This window comes from Nicotiana tomentosiformis, chromosome 3 (genome assembly GCF_000390325.3).
Source record: "Nicotiana tomentosiformis chromosome 3, ASM39032v3, whole genome shotgun sequence".
Lineage (NCBI taxonomy): Eukaryota > Viridiplantae > Streptophyta > Magnoliopsida > Solanales > Solanaceae > Nicotiana > Nicotiana tomentosiformis.
The window spans coordinates 113,571,653-113,586,120 of NC_090814.1; the positions used below are offsets into that span (position 1 = coordinate 113,571,653).

Consider the following 14,468-nt stretch of genomic DNA (forward strand, 5'->3'; position numbering starts at 1 on the left):
GAATGGTGGGGAAGTTTTTACAATTTAAATTAGTAGGGGAGCATTATAACAAATGAAAAGCAGGCAATGCAATTCCCACGACAAAATAACAAAACTGGTCATGTTTGAAGGTAGGTCTAAAATAGTACCGTTTATATATATATATAAAACAGGGCAACACTAACAATAATATATTCAGTGCGATCTGAGGAAGCTAATTAGTACTTTATATTTATCAAGTGAACAATTTCGGTCAACGTCAAATAATTAACAAATCTGGTTGTCAAAATTAATGGGAACTGTAAAAATAAAAAGATTTAACGGTAATTTTTGATATATTTATGATTATGGTGTAATTTCTAGTATTATTTTTGGTCCAGTTATGGTATTTGGTGCAATTTTGGCTTACAGATCCTAAGACTTGATGACACTTTCATAATATTTCTAATTAAATTTTTTTCTTCATAATTTTTTGTTAAATATAACCGTTAAATTTTGATAAATATTTGACAAAAAATGAAAATATTTATTTTTGACATACTTAAATAGGTCAAAATTACTCAAAAATATATTTAAGGGACTATTTTAAACTTACACGAACATAATGGACCAATTTTGTCATTTTTCTTAACCTCTTCACAAAGTACACACAATTATATAAGAAGAGAAATATCTGCTTCGTCTACCCGACAGTCCTCTCGTTTTTCTTTTGAAGTTTGCTGAGGAATTTGACAGCTGACCATCCTAATACGCCGAAGGAGACTAGCGACTTCTCCCATTGATTTGGGGCTCAATGGTATTCTTCTAATGTGAAATAAATATCTTGGTGCTCTACGTTTTTTCTTTTGAAAAAAGAATTACAGATGGTGTTTAATTCCTTATTCTTTTGTTGGTTGTACTTGGATTTCGGGGCGGATACCAGTAATTCCTCTTTCTTTTAATCTTATAGTAGCTAATTTAGCTAAGGACTGAAATAATACAATGGGTGTGTTGCTTGCCCTCTTACTGAGCCTCGAAATATATTTTTGATAGGTATTTTTAGTCTCGAATATTGGAATCTTCTTTACTTGTTTTGATACCTTTTGCTAAGAAAAAAGATGACACCTTTAGTTAAAATCACCTGTACATTTGTGAAAAGAGTTAGGTTTTTTGCATTTTTAATTTTTTTTCCCCCCTTCGACCTTATTCTAACTCCGATTGTTGCAATGACCGGCCTGTCATCTAATTATGTTGTAAACGCCAGGAAAGAGTCTTTTCCTTCTGCACCATTATGTATATAAACAAAGGAGTTGTGAATTTTCCTCTAGAAATCCCGACTAATCACACTTTGGATATTCTCTTTCTCAAAAGACAAAGTGGACGCTCGCCCAGTTAAGAAATTCAATGCTATTTAGTGATGTAAATCAAATGGCTTTCATGCACCTTTATCCTTGTTGAGGAATTCTAAACTTTGAATCTCACTTCAACCTTTGTAGTATCTATGCTAACTGGATAAAATTTAGTCCAAGATTTTAGTCTTTTCTTTATAACCGGGGTGTCTGGGCCAGAGGTTTTTGTCCTTGTTCCTCTAAAAGTAAATATTGCTCTGATCTTTTCGTGGTACCAAGAAAAGGAAGAAAGAAGTCAACTCCTGTTTATTTTTATATCTGCTTTCGCGTATCAATTTTGTTCATTCTCAAAATCATGTTCATCATTCCTAGATGTAGATCGTTTTCTTTTTCTGATGCTGTTTAACTCAAATAGTTGAATCAAACCCGGTTTTTCGTTTCCTAGATCCACATATATCTTTGGAATTTTACATTCATGGCCCAAATCAAGGACCACCCTCTCCAGTTTGCTTTGTCTCATTGTAGTGCCACAGTTCATAGGAGGCTATCTCTAGCTTTAGCATGCATAAATACAACAAGAACAACGCCTCAGTCCAAACCAAGTGGAGATCGGGTTTATGAATCCTCACTAACCACGTCACACCATTTAAACTCATTCATGCCAATATTATGCAAAATACAGATCTTTTGCATGCTTAAATGGAAGACAAAATTCTCATGCTACTCTCATGATCTAACACTTTGGTACTGTGAGAAGGCACGGGAGAAAATATGTTATTGATATTGGATGAACAATACAATACAAGAGGTCCTTATTTATAGCTATACTATACAAGGACATACTACTCCTCTACCAATGTGGGACAATACTACACTATATACATGCTGTAAACTAACACTCCCCCTCAAGCCGATGCATACAAATCATATGTACCGAGCTTGTTACATATATAACCAATACGAGGACCAGTGAGAGACTTGGTGAAAATATCTGCAAGTTGATCATTCGACCTCACAAACTTTGTAGCAATCTCTCCTGAAAGTATCTTTTCTCTGACGAAGTGACAATCAATCTCAATGTGTTTAGTTCTCTCATGGAACACCGGATTTGATGCAATATGAAGGGCAGCTTGATTATCGCACACAAGTTCCATCCGACTGATTTCACCAAATTTCAACTCCTTGAGCAATTGTTTGGTCCAGACTAGCTCACATGTTGCCATAGCCATTGCTCGATATTCTGCTTCTGCACTAGACCGAGCAACTACATTCTGTTTCTTGCTCTTCCAGGACACCAAATTTCCTCATACTAAAACACAATATCCAGACGTAGAATGTATATCAGAAGGTGATCCTGCCCAATCAACATCTGAGTATCCAATGATCTGCTCATGACCTCGATCCTCAAAGAGTAACCCTTTGCCTGGAGCCGATTTTATATATCGAATAATGCGGACAACTGCATCCCAATGACTATCACAGGAGAATTCATAAACTGACTTACAACACTCACAGGATAAGAAATGTCGGGTCTAGTCACTGTGAGATAATTTAATTTTCCAACCAGCCGCCTATAGCTTGCAGGATCGCTAAGCGGCTTCCCCTGTCCTGGCATAAGTTTAGAATTCGGATCCATCGGAGTGTCAACATGTCTGCAATGTCTTTTCCTTTGGTTGAGGGAGCAATGTTTGAGGGTTGCTCGTTTAAGGACGTACCTGTAGGGTACAATGTAATAGCCGGCATAACATCGATGTGTGTTGAGTAGTTCGTGATTGATGGCTATCTGTTACGTGAAGGCATGGGGCCTTTCCCGCGAGACGAGCTTTTGTATTTATTTTTTGATGAAAAACTTATTGTTTTCTATTCTCTGGTGGTTGTTGATTGCTGATGAGGGTGTTCCTTTGCTTGAAGTAACTGAGTAACAGTCTTGGAACCTGTGGGAGGAGTTGGGTGAGCGTGGAGTGTACTTGGTTCTCTAGGTATTGTTTTAAACGTGCATAGTATTTTGTTGTGACCAAACCTTCCACATATGGTGCATAACATGTTAAGACCTTCGTATAGAATTTGTTGTCTGTGCATACCAATAAAAATATATATTTTCAATGGTTGTCCCAACGGTACTTCAATACATATTCTTGCATATCTTCCCCTAGCGGTAGCCGACGTACAAGTATCAATCTTTAGAAGGATACCAATTTTGGATCCAACTATTTGTAGGATGTAAAAATCATAGAACTCGGTAGGTAACTCAGGTAATGGTATCCAAATTGCTGAATAAGTGAGTTGTGTATTGGAGGCGATGAATTTTGGTTCCCATTTGCGTACTGAAAGGAAATGATTAAATATAAACCAAGGTCCTTCATAGAGTGCTTTGTTCATATTTTCTTCATTTTGGAATTTTATGAGGAAGAAGTCTGATCCCAAATAGATTATTGGTAATTCTTCTGTAAGTTGCCATAATGTACGTAATTTGGTACGTAATGTTTGATGTTCCACTTTTCTACCAAATACTTTGACTATCACTGGCCATTTCCAAGGAGAATATAGTCTAGTTTTATCAGAGGACGTTAAAGGGATAAAGGTATCATGTTGGTAGTCGTTTGTGGCTTCATCGGAGAAATCAACGTGTGAGTGAGTTGTGTGACAAGTGCTCTGTAAATGGTGGAATTGGTTGTGTGAAAGCAGTGTGCGCTTGAAGGATTATTTTGCGTCCGTGGATAGATTGTTGTGTGTCGTGGGAGGAACAATGTGCATGATACCCAAATTAGGTGGTTCGGGCGGAGAGTTGGTGGTGGTCATTTTCATGGTGTAGTTTGGTTAGTGTTTTAGAAAAGGAAAAACAAATTTTGTAGAGAGAAGGGAGAGCTTCTCACTCTAACCCATACGTGAAAGTTTGACAAAACCAAGTGTCAATATACTGCACATTTTTTTTAATAACTTCCACACACTTAAATATTTATATTATACATGATATATATCATTCACATATATTATGTATTAACATTACTAATTAAATTGGGAAAAAGGCCAGATATACCCCTCTACTTTTATGTATTGTATATATTTAACCTCCATTATAGTATCGGCCCAAATTTACCCTACCGTTATACTATCGGGATAAATTTACCTCTACAATCAACAAACTTTTAAAAATACCCCTTGATCTGTTAAGTAATCCAAAATTTTCCAAATTCCTTTTATTTAAATATCTTGTTGTTCTTCTTGGTCCACTATTTTTGAAATAATTGGCATTTACCTGCTTTATAAATTAGAGAAAAAAATATTAAATAATACAGCCGAATAAACAAAGTATAGTAAATTGAAAAATCTAAATTAGGTATCTTTTCTAAATTCTAAAAGTATTTACAACATCCCAATTTTAATGAATTCATTGCACCAGATCCATGGAGACTTTGCAAGAATTAGTGATTGAAGTTGAAGTTCCTCGGAGGCTTTACATTGTTTAATTCAACTTTGCTTTAATTAAATGTCTACACATTGTGCACTCTTAAGTTAGTCGATCGAACTCTATACTAACCAAGCAATGACAAAATATATTTGAATATACATGTACATACATGATGATCAGCTGCACATAATACACAATAAATAGACCCACTAAATTCTACTGTGTGTATATGATTGAAAAATAAATAAAATTCTAAACCAATTTTATTTATTACAAGAAGAGAAATTGGTTCATTGGTAATTAAAAAACAATTATGAATAATTTGTATAGTCTAGTAACTTTAGCATTCACATCAATAGTAATTTTTGAAAATAATGGAACAATAAGAACAACAAGTGATTTAAATTAAAAAAATGGGAGATTTTGGATTACTTAACAGATAAAGGGGTATTTTTAAAAGTTTGCTGATTGTAGGGGTAAATTTGGCCCGATAGTATAACAGATGTTAAATGTAGACAATATATGAAAGTAAAGGGTATATTTGGCCCTTTTCCCAATTAAATTTAATATATATATATATATGTATGTATACTATTATTATAATTTATTACTTAATCATAATCTACGATATAATATTATTAATTGTAATCATATAGGCCCCTAAAATTTTGAAAGTAGGTGTCAAAATAGTGCACACTTCTTTAAAGTTCTCAAGAGGCGAGGACGAAAAGAACTTTCAAGTTCCACTCTGCTGTTTTAAATTTGTTTAGTGATGATAATAGTATTTGTTTTCAAAATGTGTTTAAGTCTTTTGGAAATATTTACTATTTTTTTCCTGTAATAAGCGAAATACCAAAATAGTTAGTGTTCACCTAGGACTGCAGAGGACTAAATTTGATCAACCTGACTTTATGAAACAAGGTTGCTATAACCAAAACATGCTGAGAATTGAAAGAAAACAAAAAAGCTTTGGATACGTTTACATTAGTGGTTAATACTAAATGTTTAAATACCAAATAAATAAATAAATTATTTTGGTGCGCTTCATTATGGATACGTTCCCAATACTTTGTGGAGTAGCATTGATCAGGACATAAAAGCTTAGACAATCCACTCTAATTATTGAGAAAACAAATTATTTTGATTAATCTACTCAAATTTAATGATAATATCCTAATAAGCAAATAATTATATCCGCTAAAGTGTATCTGAGTGTAAATATTAAAGTTCATGGTTAAAATTTCATTGTTACTATCTGATGCTATCTTTTTTCCTTGTTTTTCTTATCGTCTTTTGTCTCCCTCGTCTTTCTTTCTCCCCCCTCTTTGTTCTTCTTCTTTTTTTCCTTTTCTTTTTTTCCACCTTATCTTGAGCCGAGTGTCTATAGGAAACCGTCTCTCTACCTCTCCTGGTAGGGGTAAGGTCTGCGTACACAATACCCTCTCCATACCCCACTAGTGAGATTATACTGAGTATGTTGTTGTTGGTTAAAATTTCATTAAAAGCAAACAAATATTAACAGGTAATTTCCTCGAGATGTATGTAACCTATTTATCTTAAGTTATACTATCATAAAAGCACATCTTCAACACAAATGTTGATGTTTTATTAACCATTAAGTGCATTCTATTTTAGATAAAACTGTAATTATAATTAATTTTTAAAACTTCATAATTAACTCTTACTCATAATTTGATATTTTTAATAAAATAAAGAACTTTATTGTTTCATCATCCCGTAAAATTTAATAGTTGGAGTTTATTAAATTAAGAAATTTTTCACATTTTGTGAATTAACGGATAAAAACCGCTAATTAGTATATTTAATGAATTATTTTAGATCAACAGACTATTTTTGTTATTTAGCAAGACATAGGATCATATTGAAGTAATTCTTTCCTAAAATATGTAATTTTAGCCGGAAAATTTCATTAATGTGTAATATTTGTGAAAATTCAAAATATGTATAATGCATGAGTGAAAAATTATTTACATGTGTTCTAAGTAGGAGTGTTTATAAAAACCCGAAAAACCGAACCAAACCGAAAACCGAACCAAACCGATCAAAAAACCGATACTTTTTAGGTTTTGGTTTGGTTTTGGTTTTGAATTTTAAAAATCGATCAAATTTGATTTGGTTTTGGTTTTAATAAAAAATAACCGAAAAAACCGACCAACCCGATTATAGAAGTAGCTATTTAAACTTATTATTACACACATATATATAAATATGTATATTTTTATATAAAGTTTCTAAAATGTTATAGTACATATTAGTCGTTTGTATTTTCAGTCTAGTTTTTTGCTATTACAATAATCTAATTCTTTTCCTTTACATTCTAGTTTGATTGGTAGTTTGCTTTTGCTAAGTACAAGAATTATTTCATGTTAAAAATAATCGATTTTTAATTGAGTACTTAAATTATTCATCACTATTTGATTCAATTATCATCAATATATCATGGTAAATGATAGATTTCTCAAAGAACAATTGATTTGATAGTGTTACGTTGAAAATGTAGTCGCCGGAATATGTATTTGGTAGTGTATGTCTCATATTTAACTAAAAACCCGACAAATAACCGAAAAAACCAAAAACCGATAAAAATCAACAAAAACCGAATCGCTAAAAAACCAACTTAATTGGTTTGGTTTAATTTCAACATTTTAAGAACCGACTTACTTAGTTTGGTTTCTTTTTAAGAAAAAATCGATCCAAAACGAACCATAAACACCGTATTTCTAAGTTAACTGAAATAATAGACGGTTTAGGAGATGTCATTAGCTTAACTTGCATTTCAAATGCAATTTATAAATATGAAATTAAATCGCATTTGAGCAATTTCTCAAAATGCAAACTGCAACTTATAAATAGCCCAATGATTCGCAACTGTCCAAGAAAGAATTTTGGGGGTTCTCTTTTTTCAATTCTTTGTTGTTCTGATTGATTCTTCTTAGTTTAAACCCTAGCTTATTCTCTCTAGTATTTTCCTTCGCGCTGCCGATTTCTCTCTTCGTATTCAGAACTGGAACAGCTTCGTTGCCTTCGACTGTTGTATCCCGACTTGAGGCAAGGTATAGCTCCATTTTATTTGATTTTGCTCTCTTATATAACCTGCATAGCGTTTTCTATGTGATTTACCTATTTGAGCTATTTACCAACTCAGTCTTTTTGGTTCTTAATTTAGTTCTATGCGTATTTTAAGAAGACACTGCAGCTCGTTGCATCCCGAAATGTGCTAATTAACACTATTAGTCTTCATCCTTGATGCAAAAATCACATGTTTTATTGTTAAGAGGAATAATGACGTGGGTTAGTTAGATAATTAGCTAGTGTTAACCTCAATTTATTATGTGGGTTAGTAGTCAGTTAGTTGGAGTTAGTTGTATAAATGTATGTGTACAGTACATAGCAGATATAGTGGAAAAAATGAATTTCTCTTCCTCTTCTCTGTTTCTCTCTTCTCTCTCGACCTAGAAGCTTCCATGGCTGCATCTCAACATGGTATCAGAGCCATGGCAACAAATTGATCACGCATTCCACGCTCTCGTGACTGTAAGTCAATTGTTTCTCATTCTCTGTAGTCGCTAGGTCGAATTTTGTTTCTCATTCATTTTGATTGAACAATGACGGATTCTTCGACGTCAACAATGGCGGCAATTAAGATAGATCATACTGATCCTTTGTTTGTGCATCCATCGGACACTCCAAGCTCTGTTTTAATTCCGGTTCAGCTCCAAGGATCCGAGAATTATGGGTTGTGGGGAAGGTCGATGAGAATTGCACTCCAAGCCAAGCGAAAACTAGGGTTTGTTACTGGTGCATGTGTTAAGGAATCATTTCCTACTGTATTGCATGTGGATTGGGAGACATGCAATGCAATTGTCCTATCTTGGATCATGAACACGGTATCTCCACATTTGTTGAGTGGAGTTGTTTATGCTTCGAATGCACATTTGGTGTGGAAGGATCTACAAGAGCGATTCGATAAGGTCAATCGTATGAGGATCTATCAGTTGCATCGTGCGATTGCAACGATTTCGCAAGGAACTGATTCTGTTTCAGTTTACTTCACAAAATTGAAGGAACTTTGGGATGAATTTGATGTTATGGCTCCTACTCCTAGTTGTGGATGTGAGAAGTCAAAAGACTATGTTGAGCATCTTCACCAACAGAGATTGCTTCAATTTTTAGGAGGATTGAATGATTCCTATGCTCAAGCAAGGAGACAGATACTGATGAAGACCACTGAGCCTACTTTGAACCAGGCTTATGCTTTGATCATAGAGGATGAGACACAGAGATCAAATTCTACTCAGAGCCTCATCAGTCCTGGAGAGGGAAACGATATTACTGCCTTATGGACTGCTAAGAATTCGCAGCAAAAGCCCAGGAGAAGCTACAATGACAGGAGCCACAACATTGTTCAGTGTGAGCATTGTCAGATGAAAGGCCACAACAAGGAAAATTGCTACCAGCTCATTGGTTATCCACCTGATTTTAAAGGGAGGAGAAAGCAAGGGGCTAATGCTGTGAGCTATGGTGGATCTAATGCTGCGAATTATGGTGGACCTAAGGAGACAAATTGTTTTGGTGAATCTAATAACACATCTGGTTCTGTAGCAGCTTACCCTACTCAACCTCAAGGCCACACTCACTTTGATACATACAATGTAACAGCAAGAGGAATCAACACTAACACTGGAGGACATCATACTGGCCAAGATGCAACAGTAGGAGGAGCAAGACATAGACCTATGTCTTTTGCACCAGAACAATACAACCAGTTACTCAGAATGCTAACCAAAGATAATACCTCATCGGCTTCAACAGCTAACATGGCAGGTATCATTAGATCATTTATGGTCACTTGCATTAATCCTGAATGGATAGTTGATACAGGAGCCACTGATCATATGGTTTCTAGTTCTAAGATGATGTCTGAAAAGCATACACCTGATAGTGAGTCAGGTACAGTACACTTGCCAAATGGATCTCAGCTCCCAATAGCTCATGTTGGTAAATGTAAACTGAACCAAGGGGAAATCTCAGGAGTTCTTTGTGTGCCTGGCTTTAAATACAACCTTCTTTCAGTCTCTAAGCTCACTAAAGAACTGAATTGTTGTATGGCATTCTTTCCTGATTTTTGTCTCATGCAGGACCTTCACACTGGGAAGGTGACGGGGACTGGTAGACTTCTCAATGAACTTTACTACTGGGATCACAAACAAAGCAACAAGATGGCTCACTCAGTAGTACTACATGTGAGAAGTGATGAAGAGACTTGGCTCCCTCACAAAATATTGAAGTAGATGCATATAGTGAAGCAGTATAATAAAAGTAGCAGCAGCAAATGCTCAATTTGTCCTCTTGCCAAACAAACTAGGCTACCATTTTCACATAGCACTGGTAGAGCAACATGTTCTTTTGATTTAGTACATGGTGATGTATGGGGACCTTATAGAGTTCCCATTTATGATGGGAATAGATACTTCCTAACTCTAGTAGATGATCATAGTAGACCTGTTTGGATTTTTTTGTTAAAGCTCAAAAGTGATGTCTCAATTGTAATGAAGGATTTTCTGATCTTAATAAAAACTCAGTTTGGTAAAACTCTCAAGGTCTTTAGGAGTGACAATGGTACATAGTTTTTTAATACTCATTGCCATGATATTTTTAGTTCAGCAGGGATCATTCACCAAAGTTTTTGTGTTCATACATCCCAGCAGAATGGAGTGGTGGAGAGGAAACATAGGCAAATCTTAGAAGTCAATCAGATTTCAAGGAAGCATTCCCTTGAGGTTCTGGGGACTATGTGTGCAGAGTGTTGTATATCTTATTAACAGAATTCCTTCTACTGCATTGTCCGGAAAATCTCCATTTGAAGTGTTTTATGGCAGGAAACCTAATCTTCAACATCTAAGGGTCCTTGGTTGCTTATGTTATGCAACTAGAACAGGTGCCAACACCGACAAATTTGATGCCAGAGCAGAAAAGGCAGTACACCTGGGGTATTCTTCTACTCAGAAAGGCTACAAACTCTATAGTCTAACCAACCATATTATGTTTGTTAGCAGGGATGTTGTGTTCTGGGAGAATGTATTTCCTTTTAGGTCTCCTGCTACAAGGGGCACATTTGAACCAGTTCCTTCATCTCAAGCATCAGATGCAGAATTTTTTGTGTCCATTCCTACCACAGACAATGCACAAGTTGAATGCTCACCAGGGACTCATCCTGCTTCAGTACATAGTGAGCCAGCTGGTCCTATAGAATCACCAGCTACTACACCTACAACAAGCATTACAGACACTGATGCATCACGTGTTGTAGTCAGGAGATCCTCCAGACCTTCTAAAACACCAGGTTGACTTTATGGCTTTGTGCATCAAGTGCCTACAGGAAAGTCTTCTGGAACCTCTACTGCAAGCTCAGCTTCCATGTATCCTATTTCCTCGTATATGTCTTATACTTCTTTGTCAGACTCCTACTTCAAGTCAGTGTGCAATTTTGCAGCAGTTAAAGAGCCAACTTCTTATGCTGAGGCCATACATGATCCTAAGTGGATTGAGGCTATGGATCAAGAATTGAAGGCCCTAAATGACAACAACACTTGTGCTTGGCGGATCTGCCAGCAGAAAAAAGGGCAATAGGCTGCAAGTGGGTTTTTAAAGTCAAGTATAATGCACAAGGAGAGGTGGAAAGGTACAAGGCAAGGCTGGTGGCCAAGGGCTACACGCAACAGGAAGGCCTAGATTATCAGGAAATCTTCTCTCCTGTGATCAAGATGGTGACTGTACGAGCAGTATTATCTCTAGCTGCCATGCATGGATGGAAGCTCCATCAGATGGATGTTTTCAATGCCTTCTTGCAAGGAGATTTGGTGGAGGATGTCTATATGATTCCGCCACCTGGCCTTGTTAGCTAGGGGGAGTCCTCTCAGGTATGCAAGCTTCAAAAATCACTCTATGGGCTCAAGCAAGCCTCTAGGCAATGGAATCTCAAACTCTGTGAAGCCTTAACTGCCTCAGGTTTTATCCAAAGTCTGCATGATTATTCTCTCTTTACTAAGCACTCTGCTCATGATCAGGTCCTTGTGCTAGTGTATGTTGATGATCTTCTGATCACTGGATCTAATCCCACCATGATAGAGGCTACTAAACTCATGTTGCAACAACATTTCAAGATCAAGGACCTGGGGGAGATGAAGTACTTCCTTGGTCTTGAAATTGCTAGAAGTAAGCAGGGAATTCTAGTATGTCAAAGGAAGTTTGCTCTTGACTTGATCAGTGATCTTGGTCTAGCCGGATCTAAGCTAGCAGGCATACCATTAGAGGTGAATCAAAGGCTTACTAGTGTGGAGTTTGATGAAGGAGCAACCAGTAGTACCTATCAGGATGAACTGTGTTACCTGATCCTACCAGTTATCAGCAGCTGGTAGGAAAGCTGCTATACCTTACAATGACTAGACCAGACATAGCTTATGCTGTGCAGAATTTGAGTCAATTCATGCACAAACCAAAGAAATCCCACATGGAAGGAGCTCTAATGGTGGTAAGGTATCTAAAGAATGCACCAGGGTTGGGCATACTATTATCAGCTGAGGTTTCATCACAACTCACAGTGCATTGTGATGCCGATTGGGCAACTTGTCCAATGACAAGGAAGTCAGTTAGTGGTTTTGTAGTGAAGCTGGGAGATTCTTTGATCTCTTGGAAATCAAAGAAGCAGAACACCATTTCAAGGAGCTCAGCAGAGGCAGAGTATAGAAGCATGGCAAATGCTGTGGCAGAGATAGTCTGGTTAGTAGGATTGTTCAAGGAGCTGAATTTTGATGTAGAAGTGCCAGTAAAGCTATTCTGTGACAGTAAGGCAGCAATTCAAATAGCAGCAAATCCCATATGTCATGAGCGCACTAAGCACATAGAAATTGATTGTCACTTCATCAAAGAGAAGGTGCATGAGGGTCTTATTCAAACAGTTCATGTACCATCAAACCTGCAGCTAACTGACATTCTCACAAAAGGACTAAGTAAATCACAACATGATTTCTTATTGTCCAAGCTGGGAGTGTTCAATCTCTTCTCACTACACAGCTTGAGGGGGAGTGTTAAGAGGAATAATGACGTGGGTTAGTTAGATAATTAGCTGGTGTTAACCTCAGTTAATTATGTGGGTTAGTAGTCAGTTAGTTGGAGTTAGTTGTATAAAGAGGAAAAAATGAATTTCTCTTCCTCTTCTCTGTTTCTCTCTTCTCTCTCGACCTAGAAGCTTCCATGGCTGCATCTCAACATTTATATTACAATTTCATGTTTTGAGTTGGTGAACAAGATGCTATGATCTTGCAAAGGATTGAGAGTTTGAGCCATTGGCCAGTATATCTCTAATATAGCTATTCATTCAGTTATATCTATTGAAGCCTGAAAACTCATGTATGTATAATGTTAGTCTGCTACAATTGAAAAACGAAACTAGTTTAAGCGTTTATAAGCGGACTCCATTTCACATTTTAGAACAATGTAATTCAATTGCACATCTTAAAGTTATTAGGAGTATTATTGTTTTTTTGGTAAGTACATCTTAAGATTATTACTTCATAAGCTGAGTACTAATTATTTTCTGTTTTGAAAAAATATCCTGTAGAATATTAGCTTTCAATTAATATTGTCCGTACATGTTTTTTTCTTTAATTTATCAAATATATTAGGTTATGATCAGTGGTGGATACACATGAAGAGTTGTGGGTGCTTCAAGCACCCATTTTCTTTACCCAGATTTAGTATATTTACGTAGGCAACTAGCAAAAAATTTAGATAACTACTGAGTGAGCACCCATAGCTAAATTCTTCTACCGTCTTCTTTCGCAACTCTTTCCAACGAGCACCCATGACTTTGATATCTTGGATCCGCCATTGGTTATGATAACCAAATTGAAATCTTATAATAAGAGAGAGGTGATTGCAGCTCCATTATGGTTTTAAAAGTTCTAATTTTTTTTAAAACGATAGGTATTATAAAATTTACCAACTTGAGAAATTAGTTTACAGTGAATTATCTATGCTAAACTGGGCTGTTCTTTAAGTTAAGTTCTACAATATATTCAAGTTTAGTAGTTTTTTTGTGTGTGTGTTTGGGGTGGGTGGGGGAATGAATTGGGGAATTGCTAACTTGAAATTGTATTACGTTGGTTTGGTAAATTGAATCAGGAAATTTCCTTTTGTTTCTTGGTTGGTAGTGTCAATGCATTGAGGCTTATTTTTTACTTTGCAGAAACAAAAGAAGAGTCAAAAGCCCCTCAACTCTAACTGGCTGGGGTCTAGTGGCTGCAATTACTTCTGTGTTGTTGTCCATCAATTTTTTCAGTAAATTGGTAAGTTTCCTTTTGTCCTTAAATCAAATTATCATAACAAGGGATGTGAAATGTGTTAAGAGATGGTTTTTATGTGATCATGAATGATTTGTGATTTGTGAATTGAGTTGAGATCGAGATGGGATTCAGTTGAGTTTTTGTTTTATTGGAAATTGTGCATTACAGTATAGTTTGGAATTCAAGTACTTGTTTATGTGTTGAAAAATGTAAAACTAAATAAAACAAATGTCTTAGTCAAACATGTTCGAAGAACCTTATGGAAATGATGAAAAGTATATACAGCCATATATATAAGCAGAAAATAAAAGGCGAACTAAATTACGTAAATAAAAGAAAGACAACATGTAAACAATGAAATTTTGATTACATCATTACACTGCCCAT

General features: G+C 35.9%; 1 protein-coding gene across 19 annotated transcripts in view; it reads left to right on the forward strand.

The window, feature by feature from the left end:
- The window catches only part of LOC104085495 (pentatricopeptide repeat-containing protein At1g80550, mitochondrial), a 43,694-nt gene that overhangs the window by 19,485 nt on the left and 9,741 nt on the right, over window positions 1-14,468 (forward strand). For 7 of the 19 annotated variants that reach the window (XM_070197468.1, XM_070197465.1, XM_070197469.1 and 4 more), the window contains 3 exons: window positions 695-775; window positions 9,876-13,146; window positions 13,985-14,084. Coding sequence is in view for 2 of the 19 variants with exons in the window: in XM_070197479.1 (XP_070053580.1) it covers window positions 8,343-9,561; window positions 9,876-9,910 (1,254 nt within the window). In the remaining 17 variants the exon portion in view is untranslated. The other 12 variants (XM_070197479.1, XM_070197480.1, XM_070197473.1 and 9 more) reach the window with 10 other exon arrangements.